Raw genomic sequence first — 22,014 nt, 5'->3', positions numbered from 1 at the left:
ACAACTGAGGGATGAACATCTGCACCGGAGGAGCTTTGCTGAAACGCCATACAGCGACGAGGGGAAGTATGGTACAATATTTTAGGATGCCACCAGGACAAAATAATGGTTGCTGTAGGAGCGGAACCGGCACAGCAAGTAGCGCTGCTGTCGTCGTGTGAGGACGTGGGTTCGATCCCCGCTCAGTCTGTGTGGAGTTTGCATGTTCTCCCCGTATCTGCGTGGGTTTCCTCCCACACTCCAAAGACATGCTGTGCACTTCATAGTGTGTGAGTGACAGAGCGAATGTGTTCCACTGATGTATGGATGAGTGACCCAGTGTAAGTAGTGTATCTAGCAGTGTAAGTCACCACGGTGAAGAAGGTGTGTGGGCAGGTAATACTGCATAGAGTTCATTGGAAGTCGCTTTGGAGAAAAGTTTCTGGTAAATAAACATGTGAAATCAGAACAGTCAGGCCACACATGCAGTTCACGTGGTCATATTTACTGTCTTGGAACGCATTTCCTGCTGCACTTACTTTCTCCTCTCTGTCCCCTTAGCTAAATGGACACTTCCAGAGACCAAAGTATAAATCCAAGGCTGGACCCAGACAGCTACGCGGAGAGCGAACCCTCCATCAGCAACCTGAGAGAGACTTTGGAAGCCATGTGTGGTGTGTGTGTGGTTGGTCTCACTAGTGACACACTGACATCATGTTGCTGGTCTTAGCCAAAGATGTTTAAATAGGCGCTGCGCTTGCTGACACTGTCGAACCGCAGCCTGGAAGACGGACATCTAGACGAAGGGGGAGGAGATGTCCTCCAGGTCTGAGCTCTGTGCTGGAATGGACAAAGGCCGCTCTCAGCACTTCAGGGTGAAAACGCAAGAGAATGTTGGTTTTGGAATGGGATAAAAGAGATTTTTGGGCGTTATGGCATGCAGTCTGTAAAAGCGCAGCCATTGAATGATGCTCGGCTTCGTTCACATTGGCTATGGCAATGGACCGCAGCGGACCGCAGGGCGTGCACTCAAGTTTTGCTTCAGCGGCCACGTAGTATACAGGTTTCAAAGTGCGGTTTCAAAGTATCAACTGCCTCTGATGCGTGTTGAGAAGATTCCGGAAAATTGCTAGCAGATGTTGCGCACGGCATCTAATGATCACGTTTTCATTCCTGACTCCATCACACAGCATTGGCACCTGCGGCACGAGCCCCCTGGGGCTGGTCGGTGGAGCTCGGGGAGGCAGGAGTTCTAACCACTTTTCTGGAAGGTTCCACTGGAACCTTCGAAAATGGAACGAATTGTCATCTTCACAGCAACAGTAGGAATTGTATCTTACAATAGAGTCACTCTAGGTGCAGGAGGTGCCGCTAGATGGCAACCTAGTGCTTGTTCTTTTCACCTGTTGCCTAGTTACCCAGTTTTGTTTACCTGTTGCCTAGTTACTCACAATGCACATATGTTTTCTTACGTCATTGGGATTTTCTTGATAGAAGCAGTTCCTTGTTGCTCAAACCTAATGTCATACTGCCTTCATGTTGCTTTACTAAATTCCATTAGTTTGGGATTCACTCTTCTGTGTTTGTTTTATATTCCTTTTTTGACAAATTTCACAGTTTTCCATGACAGGGTGAGGAATTCGGACATCCGGGAGGAACTCAGACTAGAGCCGCCCCCTGGGCGCCTCCCTTTGGAGGTATACCAGGCACGGCCAACTGGGACGAGGCCCTGAGGTCGGTCCAGGACCCGCTGGAGGGATTTTATCTCACAGCTGGCATGGGAACGGCTGAGGACCCTCCAGGCTGAGCTGGAGGAAGTTGTGGAGGACAGGGGTGGCTGGGCCTCTCCGCCCTCCCTGTTGCCACCGCGACCCTAGTTGGACGAGCGGGCAAGAAAATGGATGGATGGATGGATATTTATTGCATTTCTCGCAATCGGTCCTCATATAAAGAGATCCCATACAGCATAAAACTGCTACTTGAACACGATGCTTTGGGACAGAGACACTTGGAGTATCAAACCCAAAGGCAGCGATATCAGAAATGTATTTACTTGCACTGTAAACATCAGTGAGCCAAATTACCAAAATGTTTCCTAAAAAGTTTAAATGAAAAGTGCCAAAGACACTGGAAAAGACTGCAAAAGCAGCAAATTATTAATTAAAAATAAGAACAGAAAATTAAAAGACATGTTTCTGTCAGGAAATCACTTTTTTCCAGTAAAAAACAATGTTAATCTGACCCTCTCACAAAGGGAATTTGTCTATTTTAATAGTACAATTAACTTCATTTTGGGAGGGGTGGCTATTCATAGCCAGTGGATTTTCCTGATTATACCCGTGAAAGGTGTCATCCTACGGATAACCTTGCAGGTGGAGAACTCAAATAATCAGTAGTTTTCACAAGCGCTCAATAAATCCAAGGCCGTCTGCATGGCACTACGACACCTCGGGGTGCCGGGCTGAAAGGCGGAACGTCTGCCTGTCATTATTCAACAGGAGGATCTTTATAATTAACACGAACACACCGGCTGCATCAGCAAACATCCTCACAACCCTGCAATAAGAACAGACTCCTCGAGCAGACTCGCTCTGTCGTACCCTGTTTTACACGACCTGCGGTGAAAGCCCGGTTAGTCTCGCCCCCTGCGACTACTGATGCGTGGTAGAGCAGGTAACCCTTCAAGACCGAGGAGCTCTCTCAATTGCTTGAATCGTTTACATATTTGTACTCCTTCTCAGTATCTACTGGTACTTTGCCTTTGGGTAAATTTTTACCATGGATCACATTTGCTGTAGAGAATATTGAAGGTGCCACCCCAGTTGTGTTCAAAACACGAAAGAAAGGACGGAGCACAATGTAGGGTGACACCTGATGGTGGATAGCAGCCTGCCCCCGTGAGTGCTCAACTTGGGTAAGTTGTCTGGAAATGAAACAGTAGTGAAAATGTTTTGAAAGTGGCTATTGATTGGTGTGTGTGTGTGTGAGCGTTAGTAAACGGCCTTTGTTGGACTTGCCAACAACAGGTCATTGAAAGAACTGGAGTGCATTTCACTCTGTTTCAGCAGTTTGGTTTGATGTTCACTGCAAATCACAGCATGTCATTTTAATAAGTTCACTGGTTACAGGCAGCATGGATGTTTATGTGTGTGAGAGAAAAACAAACATCATAGCTACTTATTTCTTGGTGCTTAAATTGTATGGTATTACATGTAATTCTCGGTGTTTTTTATCCAAGGTTACAACAAAAATGGTTTATTACAGCAGGGCTGGACAGTGTTACAAATTCTATGATGTGTTTGTCGCTGAGTTTAAGGTTAACCAATTTGAGAAAATCATTGTTTCATACTGTATGTGATAATTTATTTTAATTCTTGTTAGAAGTGAAAGACCCAACAACTGGATTTTCTTGCAGTGTCGGATAAAATGAAGATTGTTTTTGCGTTTATCCTCTTCTTAGCTCTGAGCTTTGCCTTGCCAGTAAGTACATACCCTTAAAAATATTTATTTTTCAAATTATTATTGCTCGGTATTCTGCTTCCCTGTGATCGTAATAGAATATTAAACATTTTTCATTTTCATTAATCATCACCTCTTTACTGACCCAGCGCTGTAATCAACACAATGTATCTACAGTGAAATTTAATTTTCTCATCACTTACAAATCATGTGAATTTGCTTGTGCTCTAGGTGAAAAAAAGGCAAACAGCAAAGTCAGTCCATCAAAAGGTAAAGAGGGTGAGTCTGTTGTCTGATTTGTTTCATTCTTACTAAATCACTAGTGAACAGGTGTTTTGTCCCTTGAAAAAAATGCCTGGTTTCTAAGTATTTTTGCATGCTGAATTCAAATATGTTTTCAGAATTTCTCTATCACCCACAGTTTTCATGTACCGGTATATTTAGATATCATACTGTATAGTATATTGGTACCAGTACTAAATGGGCACTTGAAAGAAAAAGTTTGCAAAACAGCATTTTTCATTGTCTGTGAAGTGCAATAGCTTATTTTTGAAAGCACAAGCCTAGATAGGTAGGTCAGTGATGAGCATGGTGAAAGATTTCACCAAGACATTTTGGAGATGGAAAAACGGTACCAAGGCAAGTGGAGTCCCAATATGTTGCCAAACTATTGCTGGACACTGAAGAGGGATGTCGCTGAGGCCAGAGACGGCCAAAAAGCACACGCTCATACATTTTACAAGTGAGTCTGTACATATTTTAGGTGTAATAACAGCCTTATGACATTATGCTTAAGTAATACACATTTTTTTCAAAACTTAATTGCTTTGTAACTTTTAAACCCTTCCTGATTGTGAAATTGTGAAAGCAGATCTGAACTCAACATAAAAAGTAATATCAAGTACATCTGTTTAAGTTTGCGGGACAAAAAAAGTTAAAATTTTGTTGACTGGCGTATTCAATTTACGCAGACTTTTCCTCGCGTTACTCATTACATGGTGAAAAACACATAATTCCTGGAGAAGATGTTGCCGTACATGTACAAGAAACTACAAGAATGAGTTGCACGGGAGTCGTCACTAAACTGAAAGTGATGGTACTGCTGTATCGCCAGGTGGTGCTAAGGATCCCCTACCAAACGACACTGATTTGTGTTTACAGCAGCCCTCTATGTACAGTGTGGCATGTTGGTAATATCCCACACGTCACTGCTCACGTACATAGCACAACTCGCTCCATCCCAGCTGACGTAAACATATATATTTGAAGGTCAGAGTCACAGAGATAAACAATCTGTAGGCCACCGCATCACATTCTGTCATTGTGGTTTTCACTGTTTTACGAGCAAACTAATTTACAAACATCACCGCATTCAGATTCCATGTGTCCTTTTTTATTATACACTAATGTTTAGAATCAAGATTAATTTTAAGATTCTTTTTAGCATGACTATAAAGTAATTCTGATAGCTTAAATACTCATGATCGGCAAAATATTAAAAGGGGCCTCATTACAGACACAGTGTTTAAGACTGAAAAATATAAATGTGGTGCGTTGGAGGTGACACCTACACACACCAACACACTTTCCCTTAGTGTGTACACCCACATCCTTTTACTGTGCTGGTTACTGTGCCTCCTTAGCATATGTACCTGGTTACAGTAAACACACCTAGTTGCAATAGCTCCCCATTTTCCTAATCCCTGCTTCCCAGTGAGAAGAGACAGACTGGTGTGGAGAGAGACCACAATTAGATACCACAGCTGTGAAGTTTCAGTCTCTACTGCATGTTTGTCCATTGTTTTGCCATTTGCCCAGACCTTGCTTCGGCCATGTGTTCATAGAAATAAAGCCTGCTACTGTCTTTAAAAAACCTGGGTCCAAGAGTCATCCTGTGAGAAGTCTCAGGGAACTGTCCCTGTTATCAAGAAATATATTTGAGTTTAATGAAGAAATGGGACATGTTAAAATGTGTTTTAAGATAACAGATTATCTGTTATATTTCTAGGACACACTGGACAGTGATTGGTATGACAGCGATGATGAAGATGAATATGGTAGGAGTTACATACAGAATGGAAAAAACAATGAAAATGGATACCAAGGTGATGCAGAGACATATAATAATGAAGCTGGAGAAAATGAAATAGAAGACAGTGGTGAAAATATTGATAATGGGGGTAAAGAGGCTGAGGTGATCGAAGAAGATGAAGACAGTAATGAAGAGGGTGGAGACGCTGACGTGAATGAAGAAGATGAAGACAGTAATGAAGAGGATGGAGAGGTTGAAATGAATGAAGAAGATGAAGACAGTAATGAAGAGGGTGGAGAGGCTGACGTGAATGAAGAAGATGAAGACAGAAGTGAAAAAGTTGAAATGACTGAAGTGAATGAAGAAGATGAAGACAGTGATGATGGAGCTGATGATAAGGTAACTCAAGAAAACAGTGAAAATGGAACTAGAGATAATGAGTGTGAAGAGACCGAAATGATCAAGGAAGATGGAGACACTGATGAAAAGGGTGAAGAGACTGAAGTGAATGAAGAAGATGAAGACAGCAGTGAAAAGAGTGCAGAGGTTGAGGTAAATGAAAAAAATGAAGACACTGATGAAGAGGGTGGAGAAGTTGTGGTAGCTGAAGACGATGGAGACAGTGATGAAAAGAGTGGAGAGGAAAATGAAGATCGAGACAGTGATGGTGGGGTGACACAAGAGAACAGTGATGATGAAGCTGATAATAAAATAATGGAAGAAAACAGTGAAGATGAAATTAGAGATAATGAGTGTGAAGAGACAATGGTGAATGAAGAAGATGGAGACAGTGATGAAAAGGATGAAGAAACTGAGGTAAATGAAGAAGATGGAGACAGTGATGAAAAGGGTGGAGAAACTGATGTGGATGAAGAAGATGGGGACAGTGATGAAGAAGGTGAAGAGACTGAGGTAAATGAAGAAGATGGGGACAGCAATGAAAAGGGTGGAGAAACTGCTGTGGATGAAGAAGATGGGGACAGTGATGAAGAAGGTGAAGAGACTGGGGTAAATAAAAACAGTGACAGTGATGAAGAGGGTGGAGAGACTGATGTGGATGAAGAAGATGGAGACAGTGATGAAGAAGGTGAAGAGACTGGGGTAAATAAAGACAGTGACAGTGATGAAGAGGGTAGAGAGACTGTGGAGAAAGAAGATGGGGACAGTGATGAAGAAGGTCAAGAGACTGAGGTAAATGAGGAAGATGGAGACAGCAATGAAAATGGTGGAGAGACTGATGTGGATGAAGAAGATGGGGACAGTGATGAAGAAGCTGAAGGAACTGAGGTAAATGAAGAAGATGGAGACAGCAATGAAAAGGGTGGAGAGATTGATGTGGATGAAGAAGACACGGACAGTGATGAAGAAGGTGAAGAGACTGATGTGGACAAAGAAGATGGGGACAGTGATGAAGAAGGTGAAGAGAGTGAGGTAAATGAGGAAGATGGAGACAGCAATGAAAAGGGTGTAGAGACTGATGTGGATGAAGATGGGGACAGTGATGAAGAAGGTCAAGAGACTGAGGTAAATGAGGAAGATGGAGACAGCAATGAGAAGGGTGTAGAGACTGATGTGGATGAAGAAGATATGGACAGTAATGAAGAAGGTGAAGAGACTGATGTGGACAAAGAAGATGGGGACAGTGATGAAGAAGGTGAAGAGAGTGAGGTAAATGAGGAAGATGGAGACAGCAATGAAAAGGGTGTAGAGACTGATGTGGATGAAGAAGATGGGGACAGTGATGAAGAAGGTCAAGAGACTGAGGTAAATGAGGAAGATGGAGACAGCAATGAAAAGGGTGTAGAGACTGATGTAGATGAAGAAGATATGGACAGTAATGAAGAAGGTGAAGAGACTGATGTGGATGAAGAAGATGGGGACAGTGATGAAGAAGGTCAAGAGACTGAGGTAAATGAGGAAGATGGAGACAGCAATGAGAAGGGTGTAGAGACTGATGTGGATGAAGAAGATATGGACAGTAATGAAGAAGGTGAAGAGACTGATGTGGACAAAGAAGATGGGGACAGTGATGAAGAAGGTGAAGAGAGTGAGGTAAATGAGGAAGATGGAGACAGCAATGAAAAGGGTGTAGAGACTGATGTGGATGAAGAAGATGGGGACAGTGATGAAGAAGGTCAAGAGACTGAGGTAAATGAGGAAGATGGAGACAGCAATGAAAAGGGTGTAGAGACTGATGTAGATGAAGAAGATATGGACAGTAATGAAGAAGGTGAAGAGACTGATGTGGACAAAGAAGATGGGGACAGTGATGAAGAAGGTCAAGAGAGTGAGGTAAATGAGGAAGATGGAGACAGCAATGAAAAGGGTGTAGAGACTGATGTGGATGAAGAAGATGGGGACAGTGATGAAGAAGGTGAAGAGACTGATGTGAACGAAGAAGATGGAGACAGTGATGAAGAAGGTGAAGAGACTGATGTGAACGAAGAAGATGGAGAGAGTGATGAAGAAGGTGAAGAGACTGATGTGAACGAAGAAGATGGAGACAGTGATGAAGAAGGTGAAGAGACTGTGGTAAATGAGGATTATGGAGACAGGGATAAAAAGAGTGGAGAAACTGATGTCAATGAAGATGGAGACAGTGATGGTGGAGAGACACAAGAGAACAGTGATGACGAAGATGATGATGAGGTGTCTGATGAAAACAGTGAAGATGGAACTAAAAATAATGACTGCGAAGTGATTGAGGTGAATGAAGAAGGATACAGCAATGAAAAAGGTGGAGAGCTTGAAACAAACAAAGAAGATGTAGACAGCAGTAAAGAAGTCATCAATGAAGAAGGAGAAAGCAATGATGAAAGCGATGACCAGAACCCCAAAGCAACAAGTGAAGATAAAAAGATTGAAAAGGCTAGAGAGGATGAAGACTATGAGGCAGAAGAGACAGGAGAGTAGGATGAAAAATGAAAGCGTCCGTGCTGAAGATGATGTGTTACAGCAGAAGAATATTAAAGAGGAAGCCAATAATGATGGTAAAGATGATGATGAATAGAAGAGATGGTGAAAGTTCACGTCATCAGAAGACCTGATGACTCTGCTGAGGAGAATGGCTGGATTTCTTGGTCTGGTGGGAATTAAGCAGAAACAGCATCACAGAGGGTGAACAAAAAAATGAATAAACCAGAAACAAAACTCTTTTCTGATCAATCTGGATTTTGTTCGTCGCTTCTAAACATTTAGCCATGTAATTAATTGTTTGCTTTGCCCAGAGCAAAAATTCCGAATGAAAAATAATGTTCAGATCTACGTAATTTAGTGTCGTGTTTCTTAGTGTAATGAAAGGATTTAATTAAAGACGCCTGTTGTTTTTTCTGCCGATGGTCATTTTGATTTGAAAACCACCAACACAAAAGCAGCACAGACCACAACACTGTTACTGATTTATGACAAGACAAAGACTGAATATAGTTTTACTTCCCTACTTGTTGATCTTACATTTCACATTGAAAAAAAAGAAGCAACAAAAAACATGCACTTGACAACTTAGTTCCAGCATACATTTAAATGCCATCATTACGCAATTAAATGTGTGGGCAAATGCAGTTGTTTTCAAGCTATTTTAAGTTAATTGCTGCATTTTGCAATTTGTTTCTTTAATTACATCAGCAATGGTGGATTGCATCACCAATATCATACTCAGCATTATGAATGTACTCACTATCTCATTTTTCAAACCGCTTGTCCAAGTAAAGTTTGTGGTGATTCAGAGCCCATCGCTTAGGATCCCCCCATCCCGCCCAAAGGATGGGATCCCAGTTCTCAACGAGGTAGCTACATGCACACGCAGGACTATGAATTCAGACAGACCTTTTACCTGGATCTTTCTGAAAACTGATCCTTTAAGATCTAATATCGAAGCTGCCATGGAATGGCAAACTCCTCCCAATGAATCAATAATGAGAAGGTTATTCAGACAAATGTCAGCATCCATAGTGCTTGTGACCTTCACATTCATTCATTCTCAGTATCTATTTATGCAATGCAGGGTTGTAGTATGTAAACATAATTATTGTTTATTCATTTAGCTGACACTTTTCCCTCTGCACACAAAGCTACTCAAAATGATGCTCTCATCTATAGAGTTGGGTAATTTTTACTGTATTAATCCAGGATAAGCACCTTAATCAAGGGTGCTACATTCAGAGGTGGGATCTGAACCTGAAATTCCCTTTTCAAAGGGACAGCTCCAATCACTACGCCCCCTGTTGTCCCTCAGTGTTGCGTTCGTCATGGGCTCTAGTCATTGAACTTAGAGCGCTAAACGGTAGGTGGTCTGTCACGTGAAAGCAACATGATTTCAGTGCATGCATGGATGACATTAAAGCATATCTTAATAAAATGATGGATACAAGTTACATAATTCTCAGGCCTGCTGGGCTCTGCAATGAATTATCTTTGAAATGTTTAGAAAAATACTTCCTGTGAGACATTACACAACAGCAGTTGTTGAAGACACATGATGCAACTGATATGAAAAATGCACCAGCCAAAAATTTAAACGGTATAATTTCTTCATTACGTACAAACGTGTGAGATTTCGAAATAAAAGGTGCGAAGTCATTACAATCGCCTAATGAGCCAGGCTGGCGCCCACCTATTCGTACAAACTTGGGCGACAGAGACAATTTTGTTTGCTGAAATCCAGCCAGTGTTGCTGTGTCACCTATAAAAGGGCAGCTCTGCGCGCAAGTGGAAAGCACAGCAGTCCGGAACGTTCCCTGCAGGACATCTCCGCACCAACCCAAAGGTACCTCTCTCCACTGCCTCTTCACTTAGCTGACATGCTGCCTTTGATATTGCTCACATTCTGGGACAATTTACTATTCCACTTTACCGAATTCTCAGGCAAACACCATGAAGTCGGTGGCGCTGCTCTGCGTCTTCATTTTAAGTGCTGCATCTGCAATGATGGTGAGTCAAAGGTCAAAAGTGAAATAACACTCGCTAATCGAAAGACCATTACCGTCCATTAATCTCTCATTTCATCCACTTTCTTTTTTTGCTCGACATTCTAATTTCATCAATCTGAGACTAGTATTGCCACATTTTTCCCGATGTGTTTTTTCACATAACTTTTTTTCTTCTCAAAATAATTGTAGGTATTTCGCCATCCGTTCCGTGCACACGGATCCAGATGCTTCCAGGAACAAGGGGTAATTCTTTCCGTTTTTCACAGGGCAAAAAGTACATTTCTTTACCTGCAGAAACTGCCTGGTTTTCTGAGTCTTACAGTCTCAACTGTCAACAATCTACGTCGACCCACATCAACAATCTACATGTGGGTAGATCAACTGAAGCAAGTCATGTTGTGTCCTTCTTCTCGAAGGTACAACAGCAGTGTCCCTCAAATCACCGCAGATCCGTAACCTCCAAGCCGGACGATGGCAAAAGATGTGAAACATTTTTACGGCTAATGAAGCTTCACTTGAAGCTCTTGGACCTTGCATGTAGAAATGTGGTTTTAAGTCCTTCGTCTTTTTCTAACCACGTTGTCCCTTCCCTTGGTCCACCAGATGTTCTACAGTGACCGGGAGTTCCATGATGGATACTACATCTACAAGAACCTCTACATCTTTCCACCAGGCCACTACCCCAGGTTCAACACACAGGTAACATTCACCGCCCCCTGCCCTGTTGGTACCCCAGGTTGAGGCCTTGCCGATGGAGGCCTTCTGGTTCCAGTCAAGGGCGTTGATCTCCGCACAGGTATATGGGCATCACTACATCCTGGCTGATGATGACAACACAAAGGGGGCGGATGGAGTTCACAGCAAACACTCGAATGGTCCGGACAACGCTTCTGCGACCAAGATGTGAACGTGGACGTGGAAACGATGAAGTCCTACTAGACAGCTTTGGCATTGCTTTATAGACTGGTTTTCTGAGTCTTACAGTCTCAACTGCTTTAATCATTTCCAAGTAAAAACAAATCATCCTGTATTTCTGCCTGCTTTTGCTGAAATTGTAAATCGTGTGGCTGAGGTGCTGGTAGTATTGACCAAATAAAAAAATATATTAATCCTAATCATACTTTGTTTGTGTTTGTGCATGAGCTGACAAAAAAACAGAGTGTCACACTACCACATACTGACCTGTTCTACTATGACTGGCGATAAAATAAATGCCATAAATAAAGTTATACCTATTACATACACACACACACATTCTCAGAACCGCTTGTCCCATACGGGGTCGCGGGGAACCGGAGCCTAACCCGGCAACTCAGGGCGTGAGGGGACACACCCAGGACGGGACGCCAGTCCATCGCAAGGCACCCCAAGCGGGACTCGAACCCCAGACCTACCAGAGAGCAGGACTGTGGTCCGCACCACCACGCCCCCCTATTACATACATTTAATCGTAAAAATGATTCATTCGTTACTAGAACAAAGTAATTTCCTCAGCAACAGCTGACATACGAACAGTGGCCGGTTAGCTCAGTTGGTTAGAGCGTGGTGCTAATAACGCCAAGGTCGCGGGTTCGATCCCCGTACGGGCCAATTACTTTTAATGGATTTTTTTATTAATATTTGTATACGTTACTACAAATATTTTTGTTACTTTACTTATATTACTTATACCACATACCAAGTCAATGCCATTTTAAATTCCACATTTATAAAATAACAGCAGTTAGTTCTCGGATGACAATGCAATGGTATGAATCCGAAATACAAGCGCGGACTGCAGTGCAGTCTCTCCGGTCTCCCTTCGCACAGCAAAATTCATACTTTATAAGTGACGAAATCAAAAATTCATGACATATAAGTGCAGCTCCGATTCCGTATCGGCACTATGTACTGTGTGGCATGAAGGTAATGTTTCATGTTTAAAGTGGATATTTGAGGTACTTTACTTTTACTTCACTATTTTCTGAAACACCTGCAGCTTCGCTGTACGTTCTGTAGATTTCAAGGAGTGTAAACAGCGTAAAACGTGTACGTCCGCGAATAGAAACGAAGAGAAGTGAAAAAGCGCGCGTCGCCAAGTGCGCCCCTCGTCCTCACCGCGCATGCGCGCCAGGGTGTCAGCGAGCCCTCGTCGTTACTGTTACAAATTAAGCGCTTCTTTCTAGGTACCTTTCTACTTTCGGCGACAAGAATGAGCATAAGAAACGGTAAGTATGACACGTGTGGCGCAAACTTCACTGGGGGGGGGCACCAGGTATCCCAAACTTACTAAAAAAAGTAAAGTACGAAAAAAGTCCGAGAGCATGGCGGGGGAAGTCCCGCGAGGAAATCCCCGCGTGCCTGGAATATTATTTCGACATCATTGAGCAACGCCACATTATTACATACGCGCGTAGACACACGGAGGCGCGCGCCTCTACACGGCTGACCTTCCACTACTACTACTACTACTACTAGGGCCGGGGGGGCTCTGTGTTGGAGCTCGCGGCGACGAGCAACCGGGAACAAACTTGGTCGTGCGCACTCGAGCGCGTGAGATGCTGACGGAATAGAGCGCCGGAGACGGACACGCGGCCATGGAGGACGTGCATCAGGAGACAGAGCCGCTCAGGGCCACGGGCAGCGCGAGCGACGCGCTCTGCACCACACGCGCTCTGAACACGATGCTCCACGAGACCCAGAAGGAGGTGATCGCGCTGGGCCAGCAGGTGCGCGCCAAGGACACGCTCATCGCGGAGCTGCGCGCGCGCCTCGCGCGGTACGAGACGCGCGCCGAGGAGCCCGTGCTGTTCGCGCCTTCCGCGGGCCTCGTGGACAACCTGTGCCGCGAGATCGGCAAACTGAAGCAGACGCTGAAAGAGACGGAGGCGCAGGCGGACGCGAGCCGCGCGGTAAGTCAGTCAGTGCTGTAAAAACATGGTACAGCACATTCTTACACATTAGCGTCAGCGCGACGAATCCTTCTGTTTCGCAGCGGGTAACGTGTGTCGTGTACAGAGTCAGTCAGTCAGTCAGTGTAATTCGCTGTTCAGGTGTCAAAACCGCACGTCACACACGTTTCTGTAATGTTTGCCGGACTTGTCGGAGCTTAACGTTCAAAAAGTGCGGTACACACACCGCGGTGTGTCTAATAATTATTGGTGCGACGTCGTCGCAGAGTACTGGAGTGCAACGGTTTCTTCTCATAAGGTTTAAAAAAGGCGTCATACAGACGCTTACAATTTGCATAAAAGTATTACACAGCAATAAACACGCGAGACAAATGGACTCTTGTCACAGTTATTAAAGAGACAAAATGTTTAACAGATCATCATCAAATATCATTGTAACTGATGTGGAAAAGACTCCTGTCTGACACATTGTGTGACAATGGACAGTATAATGCACATGATTATAATGCAGATTTTGCACTGAGGAGATTCCTGTGGCTAAGCTTAAAGCCCATCACGTCCTCCTTTCCTTGTAATAAATAAGTAAAAACTCTAATGTAGCAACACATTCCTCTGTTTGACCCCATGTGACCATGAGGAAGCTCTTAATGAACTGAACAGTCCTTAAAGAGGCAGGCAGCCAGTCCCGATCAATCACCTGATCAATAACCTGATCAGTAGGCGATTTCTTCTCTTTGGATGGTTTTTATAGACCTCCTCTGGGTTGGTCCTGCATGGAGTGGGTCATTTAGTGCATGTCTCCTCCATCTACATTTATTTATTTAGCTGACGCGTTTCTCCAAAACAACTTACAATGTTAAGGGTACAGTTATTACAAGCTTACAATTATTGACCCATTTATACAGCTGGGTAGTTTTTTCTGGAGCAATTTAGGCTAAATTCCTTGCTCAGGGGTACTGCAGCTGAAGGTGGGGCTCAAACCTGTGACCTGTGGATTTAGAGGCGGCAGCTTTAACCACTACACTACCAGCTGTCCCCCAGGGGCATCTAGACTTGGGGAGGGTAAACTGAAGCCCCCCAAGAGGTTACCGTACCTTGGACAAGTAAACATAACATTATTTACGAAATGTGCAGGGAAGGGTCTACAGTAACCCGGGGCCGTTTGGATACAACTGTGAGTATAAATGTGATTTTGGTCACGTTTACCAAAACTTTCCAAGTAAAAACATCAAAGCAGCTATGAGAAAATGCAAAGGGTTCGAAGAGTTGCAGAATGTTCTTTCCAGAGGAGAGTGTGTGTGTGTCTGTGTGAAATGAATGCAGAGCGCTGTTCCCAAAACCAGAGGGGATTTCTACCCAGAAGTACAACAGTTTCTCAGTCTGGCAATGAGTTTACAGAAATTCCTTCTTTTTCTTTCATTATTCATGTAACTTCAACATTAATAAGCACACTATGCCCATATTACACTGAAATCATTGTTGAATAAATTTAAAATGGAGGCAGTGACCTAAGTGTGACACACAGGTTTTAAAATGCTTTTCATGGCCTAAAAATACAGTAACACACCTAAATTGTATCCAGAGATGTATGACATTGCTGAAAGTTTTAGCACTGAGCCAAGGAAAGGCATCTGTTTTCATATGTAGTTCCTGGATATAGCACTCAATGGTTTGAAGTGTAAAAAGTATCTGGGAATTTTTTTTTTGAGAACTGAAATTAAGCATGGTGTCATTTAGTTCCTCTGTTTTTATTCCACTCTAATAGATTACTGGAACTAGATTAATATACAGTCCTGTTGAGTCACCTTGGGAAACAGCGTCGGCTAAATGAAAATAATAACAATAAGTGGTTGGGGAAAAACAGCTTTTGTCCATAAGTGGTGTTGAAGTGTTACTGTTTCATTGTATGTAAATGGGGCACGGTGTAAAAACATGATTTGTAAATTCACAAAAAAAAAAAAAAAAAAAAAAATCACACAATGGCCTCACAGCCCACGTGGTGCAAGCAGGGGCTGCGATGGAAATAACCAGCCTTTGCAGGTCTTATGCTAAAAGCAGCTCTGTGTGGGTTGTGCTGTGAGAGTGGGCCGTTGCCACTTTTTGCTCTCAGAGATGGCATTGATAACGGGCTGCTGCTTGGCGCCTCAACATATCTCTCTTCTGTTCTCCCCCGAAGGAAGTCCAGCGGCTGCAGCAGCGGGTGAGCGAGCAGGAACAGGAGATGGTGGCGCTCGCGCTCCGGCCTGGTCATGAGAAGGACCTGGAGATCCAGCAGTTGCAGCTCACGCTGCAGGAGCGCGACAGGATGCAGGCCACCAAGGACGTGCTGTGCACCTCTCTGACAGAAGAAGTGGAGCAGCTCAAGTTGCAGCTGGGAGCCACAGTGCGAGTGTGTCAGGGCCTCCTCAGGAGGTTCGACAGGGAGAAGCAGAGGTCTGACTTGGTGCAGAGCCTGTCCTGTTTGCCGGAGGGCGGAAAGGTGCATCACATTCCCGAGGAATGCGTGTTTCTGAAACTGTTTGCTGCACCTCCCCAGAATGCTGACTGTGTTCTGTTTTCTCCCTCCCATCTCGTCAGCTTGTAGAATCACAGGCCAGTCCTCAGGCAAGCAGCATGGAAAACAAATTGAAGGAGGAAAATCAGCTGTTGAGGCAACGGGTGGCCTATGTAAGAGCACTTCTCCATATTGTCATTTTAACTGGGCTTTTCTCTTCCTTCCATGGGGTCCCCCCCCCCCCCCCTTTTTTTTTTTTTGTTTTTTTTGTTTGTTTGCCAAGTTGAAAATACTGAAGGCCTTAACGGGTGATTCTGTTGTACTTCCTCTTCCAAGGTAGAAAGCCTGAATGCCAAGTGGCAGAAGTACGACTCGAGCAGGGAGGAGTACGTGAAGGCCCTGTGCCTCAAGCTGAAGGAGGTCAGCCCCCAGGCTGCTCTGGGTCTGGCCCCAGCCAATGGGGGGCTGCTGCAGCAGGAGATAGCGCGCCTCAACCGGCTGCTGGAGGAGAAGATGGCCGACTGCTCCAGGCTGAGCCGAGAACTGGAGGAAGTGAGGAGAGAGGACCACGAGCGCATACAGATGCTGGAGCAACAGGTGAGGAGGCCATGCCTGGTAACCGACTACGGACTGACTCATGCCACCCTCCACCCACCAACTGCATGTAACCTTTACCTCCCACTCCCTTCATCTGCACCCCTGCAGGTGCTCACCTACGTGGATGACTTCAACTCTGAGCGAGCGGACCGTGAGAGGGCACAGAGCAGGATCCAGAGCCTGCAGGAAAAAGTGGACCACCTCCAGCAGCAGCTCCATGGACAGGTACGCGCACCATTCCAACCCCCCGAAGTCCCCCCGGTGCTCCCTTGTGGACGGTGCCCTCCTTACCACAACAAATCAGTTACAGCTACAGGTTGTTTACCTGGTACCTAGAGTCAGATCTCACCCACGTCAGTCTAGTGTGTCATACACAATAGCGCTCGGTTTGTGTTCCGTTCTCTTTTTTCGTTCAACATTGGCTGGTGCATTATAACTGTTGATAAAGAAATGAAGAAAACATTGATGACCACCTGATGTTGTGTTACACAGTGGTTAACGCTCTCGGATCGGTGGAAGCAGCAATATGAAAATAGCAGATTTTGAAACTAATCCACGTCCCTCTATTTTCCAGGACCCCAGGGACTTGTCCTCATCGTGTCGAGCACACAGCACGTGCCGGGCTCCGAGTCGCACGCACATGGATGCCACGGAACCGTTGGCGAGGAGCAGCAGCAGCAGCAGCAGCAGCGGTGGCAGCCATCCAGGGAGCTCCCGGTCAGCGGGCCCTTCGGCACAGGGCTTGGGAAGGACTGAGCACAGAGGCCCCAAGGAGCTGCAGTGTCCACACTGCCGCAAGACGTACAAGGGTGACCGCACCCAGGAGTGCGACCGCTCATAGCAGCCCCCATCATACAGTGGGGATGGAACAAACATTGATGATAAACTCACACTGTCATTTGGGAGTACCAACGCATAAGCACTACAGCGTCCAAGAGGTGTGAAGAAGGAGGGCTCTGTGAACCGAAAGCTTATATTTCGTATTTCGAGTGAAGAGCCGCTAGAGGCTGCCCAACCAAACATGCTGACGTGCCTTGTTTTGTATATTTTTGTGTTGTCGTTATCAAGATTATAAATGTATGCAAGCTGTACTGTTTAAGCTAAGTTATGTAATTTATACAGCAGACTGTTGCCCTTTCTTTGACGTGTGTAGGTGATAGCCAGACCACGTCGTCATTGCACACGTTTAGCCCGACGTCGACGTGCCATTTGTCTTGGTTTGCTATCACTGTTTTAAAATGTTTTTGGGATTGCACTTGTGGGGCACTTGACATGCTGTTTGTCATAATGTAGTAATAAATATTAAGTTATAAATTTCTAGTTATAAATAATTTAACTATTCATGCCTTTATAGTTCATTAAAAATCTTTTTTTGGCAAGTTTGGTGGTTTGTCCAGTTGGTAAGTCACCGAATCCAGCGAGAAACTGTTTACTTAATATACCTCAACTAAATATGTACAACTTTCGTACCGAGTTGTGTTGAAACGCACAGACTGTAAAGACATTGCAAACTCATTGCACTTTGTGGATTTATAAGTATTGTGTTTGGCACTGGCAGTGATACCTGAAGATGTGCAAGTTTTTTTTTTTTTTTTTCTTTTCTCTAAAAATATTACAGGGTATTTCATGAAGCCGTCAATGTTCCAATAGGATGGTGTTGATTGTCAGTTGCGTTATGGACATTGACGTGTTTTGTTCAGATGGATTCAGCTTTGCGTTCATCTTTGTTGCTGACATTCCCCAAAAATAAATACCAGTTTTGCAGTTCAGGCACCAGGTAGTGGGAAAGTTTGTTGTACTGCTGATGTTATAACTTGGTGTATAAACAATTTCCCATGGCGATCCAAGACTGTAAAGATTGAACTTCTTTTCTCCAAGGTTACTTTCAATGTTCTATTTCTCTGTTCCACTACATACTGGGATTTATACAGCTGGGTAATTTCTACTGTATCAGTTCAGGGTAAATACATTGATTAACAGTATTGTGCAAAGTAAATGACTGGTTTTTTTAAATGATTCTGATGTTAACTACAGCAGTACAGTATTATGGAAAGGAAACGATGCAGGTTACCCAGAGGTAGTGGAATGAACCTTGATGCGGACAAAGCGGTCACCGGCTTTGTGTTCGCGGCTCTTGCTGGGCCGGAGTGGTCAGCAGGAGGGCTGGAGACCAGGCAGGGAGAGGGGAACTCCTCGCTTATATGAAGCACCTAAAAAGGGCATCATCAGTGGGCCTTGGGGCACTTGGGGTCTTTCCAAAGGGTATTTGGGCCGAGGGACTTTAAGCTCCTGCCATGGTGGATGCTGCTAGGAAGGGGCTGGGAAGTGGCTGGGCACCAGATGCCATAGTGCTTACTGTGACCTTTGGTTGAAGGTTCCAGTCCCTCCTACTGCTGTAGTGTCCTTGATGAAGGTACTACTCCTGAACTGCTTCAGTAGAAATGACCCAGCTGTATCAACGGGTAAATAGTGGCAAGTGGCTTTAGAGAAAATTGCCGTCTCACCGAAGGAATGTAAACAGTGTAGGAAAGACCGTCACAAATGGGTCAACAGAAAGGTGCCGCTGGCCTGGTTCACATGGACACACGGCCTGCGTCAAAACCAAGCCCAACAAGGGACACGTCTTGCGCTGCTCAGTCCTTTTCCACCCTCCGACGAAATTTCACAGCGATGTCAGAAGCGTGTGAAGAGCACCAGTGGGCGGAGAACTCAAGTAGGCTACGCAAAGGGACTCGTATTCGCTGCTCTTTCCATTTTCTCAGGGACGCGCGTCGTCACTTTCCCACGGGGTGCAGGGCGAGCTGCTTCTGCGCGGGGTGGTCCGGTTCACCCTGGGGTGGGGGGTGGATGTGAACCCATGGAGGACTCCCATGTGACACCCGCCAGGAAATAGTCACCACTTTTTTCGTTTCACTTCTCATCTGCCAGTTACAGCAGCTAACCGCTCCATAAAGGGTAAAAGAAAGGTAAATGTTAGGACCCCCCCAACAACACCGCCAGCGCCACCCCCTCCCCATTCGCTGACATAAAAAAAGAAACATGACCGCTTGCCAGGGATTCCCCACATTCAGAGCAGATCTTCATTCGCTCTCCCCCGGCGATACACACACCACTTGACTGTCTGGAAACAATTAGGTCATGATCCTTGACTAGGAAATGGTTAAAGAGCCTTCATTTCACTCATCTCAAGCTCTAACTGTCGGCGTCTCTCAGCAGCACGACGTCTCCTCCCTCTGTCCGCAGCTCAAAGGAGCTCATCGATGACGGGCTGCGAACCGTGGGGAGGCGGAGGCGCAAAGGGTCCCCGTGTCAAAGTGTCAAAGGGCAGGTCGTCCCACGAGTCCTACGGTTCGGCGTCCCGGGGGGCTGGGAAGGCTGACGCGTGGCCCGAAAGCACCCAACGGGCAAATATGACTTCTAATGGTTTGGGTGTCCAATAATGCCGGGAAATTCCCATAAAAGCGGGAATTCCCAAAACACGGCGCGTCGCCGTCTGCTACTTCAAAGCTCGGTGGATCGCGCTTGTAGCTACCGCATGCGCACTTACTAGTAGAATTACTAGTACCGTAGTGCTGGGCCGGCAACATCTGCATTTTTACCATGTCTGTCGGAACATTCGCTTTAGGGACCCCGAAGGGTAGAGGACCACTTCTGGGAAATGAAACATCTGCTGCTGCAGAAACACAGGAGTTTCCCTGATGGGCTCCTCATGGGCCTCTGGATCCACCAGCCCGTTCACACTATTTCATTTACTCTTTACACTCTTCACTAAAGAAGCTTGGCGTTTAGCTACATGGTCATTTACCCAGTTATACAGCTGGGTACTTTTCTGCTGTATCGGTTCAGGGTAAGTACCTTCTTCAAGGGTACTGCAGCAAGAGGCGGGATTGGAACCCGTGACCTCTGAGTGTAAAGGCAGGAGCTCTAAACACTAAGCCCCCAGCTACCCACCGTTATGACACCCCTACACAGTTCTGTCTACAGTCAGTACAGGCAGTCCCCGATTTATGATGAGGTTACATTCCTCGAAACCCGTCATAAGTCGAAAATATCGTAAGTCGAAAATGTATTTAATACACACCTCCGCGTGACAAGACTGAGAGGTGCGGATCGCTGCAGCTGCCCAGCATCGCGAAAGAGTATTGCACCGCATGTCGTTTGCCTGGGAAAAAAAAAAATCTGAATTCAAAATTCGGTTTCTACTGAATGTCTATTGCCAGCTCACCATCGTAAAGTTGAAAAAAATCGCAAGTCAAACCATCATAAATTGGGGACCACCTGTAGTGTGGCACCCTGGGATATTTACAGTTGGTCCAAATTACACTCCGGTCACTGCTGTACTGCCTTTGAGCAGCACGTTTACCTTGAACTCTAGTACAGATATCCTGCCGTATAAATGCTAAACATTTCGTGATAGCTCCGGATGACGAATGAATGATACGACTGTTCGTTTAGTCCAGCAGGGATGGGCAGCTACTGCCGCTTAGATCCCAGGGGTTTATTCTCCTCCCCTTTTCTCGTCCTGGGAGTTTTTGTTTTCCTTTCCTCAACTGCCGTATTTCATAACAATGCATTGATTTATGCGCAGACCCAACATTTATGTGAAAATCCAAGCGAGGACATTGTCTGCACTGGTTTCACAGAAAATGCCCATCGCTAAATTTTCAGCGACAAAAGATTGTTTCAGTTCTTTATAGAAGTGTGGAAACAGGAAGAGCAAGAACGGCAACAAATTCCTTACACACTCCCTGCCCCACACACATACTCATAAAAGTCCTCCCTACGGAAAGTTCAGAACTTTGTTACTCATTCCTTCTTATTTCTGGAGAATAAAAATGAGCAGTCTAGGCTGAATGAAAAGCTCTAAACGGAATGCAATAATAAAACATCCCCAAGCTGCAGCAGGCTGCCTCTCGCAGGGGTACCACAGCACGATGAGCTCATTGTCAGTGTGACGTCACACATATTCTGCTTATTAATCACACCGTAGAATCCAGCATAGTCGGTTGACACAAGCATATGACTTCACGTATGTCAGTGCTCCGATGACACCGGTAAATATCCCAAAAGAAAAATCGTGAGGGGAATTACAAAGGAGTTTTTTTTTGTTTGCATACCTGCAAAAAAATGAATTCCCCAGTCAAAAGTCTTTGTGTTAATTCAATCTTTCACTTTTTCATGTGATGCGAGGGTGGCTGTTGAACCACGCACTGTGCTGTAGGACAGGATGTGTGAAATAACTAAGGAAGTTCAAAGATGACACAAAAAGTTCCCTCTCCGAAAGGTGTCCACGCGGTGCCCCGACCCGCTCTCCGCTCGATATTTTCTGCTTCGGCTACAGCCGAGTCCCTCTTGTCGAGAACTGACGTCCTTTCTGGAAAAAAAATACGTTCAGAAATAGTTTCATAGTCAGTAATATATGGGTACGTGAAGCTTCACACGACGTTACATTTTCTCACTACGGCTTCCTGATCATACTAAGGCACGAAGTGGAACCCACCCCCATCCAAAGTTTCTGCTCTTGTTCACAGGAAGTCGGAGGATTTATGGGTTATAGCTGGAGATCCGAACCTCAAAGAACAAACACATCCCTTCAACAGCTCTATCTGAGAAACATTATGTGGAGTCAACAGA

General features: G+C 45.0%; 2 protein-coding genes and 1 non-coding gene across 4 annotated transcripts; all 3 read left to right on the top strand.

The window, feature by feature from the left end:
- The first annotated feature begins 2,169 nt into the window (after positions 1–2,169).
- LOC108924385 (uncharacterized protein DDB_G0290685-like) lies at positions 2,170–11,341 on the top strand. The gene is made up of 6 exons (XM_029259284.1): positions 2,170–3,459; positions 3,670–3,717; positions 5,447–10,399; positions 10,588–10,641; positions 11,002–11,097; positions 11,195–11,341. The coding sequence occupies exons 1-3, from the start codon at positions 3,406–3,408 to the stop codon at positions 8,381–8,383; spliced, it is 3,039 nt and encodes a 1,012-aa protein (XP_029115117.1). The 5' UTR covers positions 2,170–3,405; the 3' UTR covers positions 8,384–10,399; positions 10,588–10,641; positions 11,002–11,097; positions 11,195–11,341.
- A 573-nt stretch (positions 11,342–11,914) lies between these two features.
- On the top strand, positions 11,915–11,988 carry trnai-aau (transfer RNA isoleucine (anticodon AAU)). The gene has a single exon. It is a non-coding gene; the product is annotated as a tRNA-Ile (tRNA).
- Positions 11,989–12,484: 496 nt separating this feature from the next.
- Positions 12,485–18,215, top strand: tnip2 (TNFAIP3 interacting protein 2). Of its 2 annotated transcripts, XM_029259307.1 has the most exons (7): positions 12,485–12,605; positions 12,856–13,289; positions 15,466–15,768; positions 15,867–15,956; positions 16,120–16,380; positions 16,489–16,605; positions 16,955–18,214. In XM_029259307.1, exons 2-7 carry the CDS (start codon positions 12,975–12,977, stop codon positions 17,219–17,221), a joined length of 1,353 nt encoding a protein of 450 aa, XP_029115140.1. In that variant the 5' UTR covers positions 12,485–12,605; positions 12,856–12,974; the 3' UTR covers positions 17,222–18,214. The 2 variants fall into 2 exon arrangements, with proteins under 2 accessions (XP_029115140.1, XP_018591152.2); XM_018735636.2 differs by lacking the exon at positions 12,485–12,605 and having other exon boundaries at positions 12,623–13,289; positions 16,955–18,215.
- Positions 18,216–22,014: the final 3,799 nt, after the last annotated feature.

The sequence above is a fragment of the Scleropages formosus genome, chromosome 16 (assembly GCF_900964775.1).
Source record: "Scleropages formosus chromosome 16, fSclFor1.1, whole genome shotgun sequence".
NCBI lineage: Eukaryota > Metazoa > Chordata > Actinopteri > Osteoglossiformes > Osteoglossidae > Scleropages > Scleropages formosus.
Note: the sequence above shows the minus strand (reverse complement) of the source record. Positions and strands in the feature narration are given on the sequence as shown.

Bases quoted from the DNA above. Each gene is read 5' to 3' on its own strand.
- tnip2 (XM_018735636.2), top strand. From the start codon at position 12,975: ATGGAGGACGTGCATCAGGAGACAGAGCCGCTCAGGGCCACGGGCAGC. The intron at 15,769-15,866 runs GTGCATCACATT...CCATCTCGTCAG, and splicing joins GTTTGCCGGAGGGCGGAAAG to CTTGTAGAATCACAGGCCAG. The intron at 15,957-16,119 runs GTAAGAGCACTT...TCCTCTTCCAAG, and splicing joins TGAGGCAACGGGTGGCCTAT to GTAGAAAGCCTGAATGCCAA.
- LOC108924385 (XM_029259284.1), top strand. From the start codon at position 3,406: ATGAAGATTGTTTTTGCGTTTATCCTCTTCTTAGCTCTGAGCTTTGCC. The intron at 3,460-3,669 runs GTAAGTACATAC...CTTGTGCTCTAG, and splicing joins CTCTGAGCTTTGCCTTGCCA to GTGAAAAAAAGGCAAACAGC. The intron at 3,718-5,446 runs GTGAGTCTGTTG...TTATATTTCTAG, and splicing joins TCCATCAAAAGGTAAAGAGG to GACACACTGGACAGTGATTG.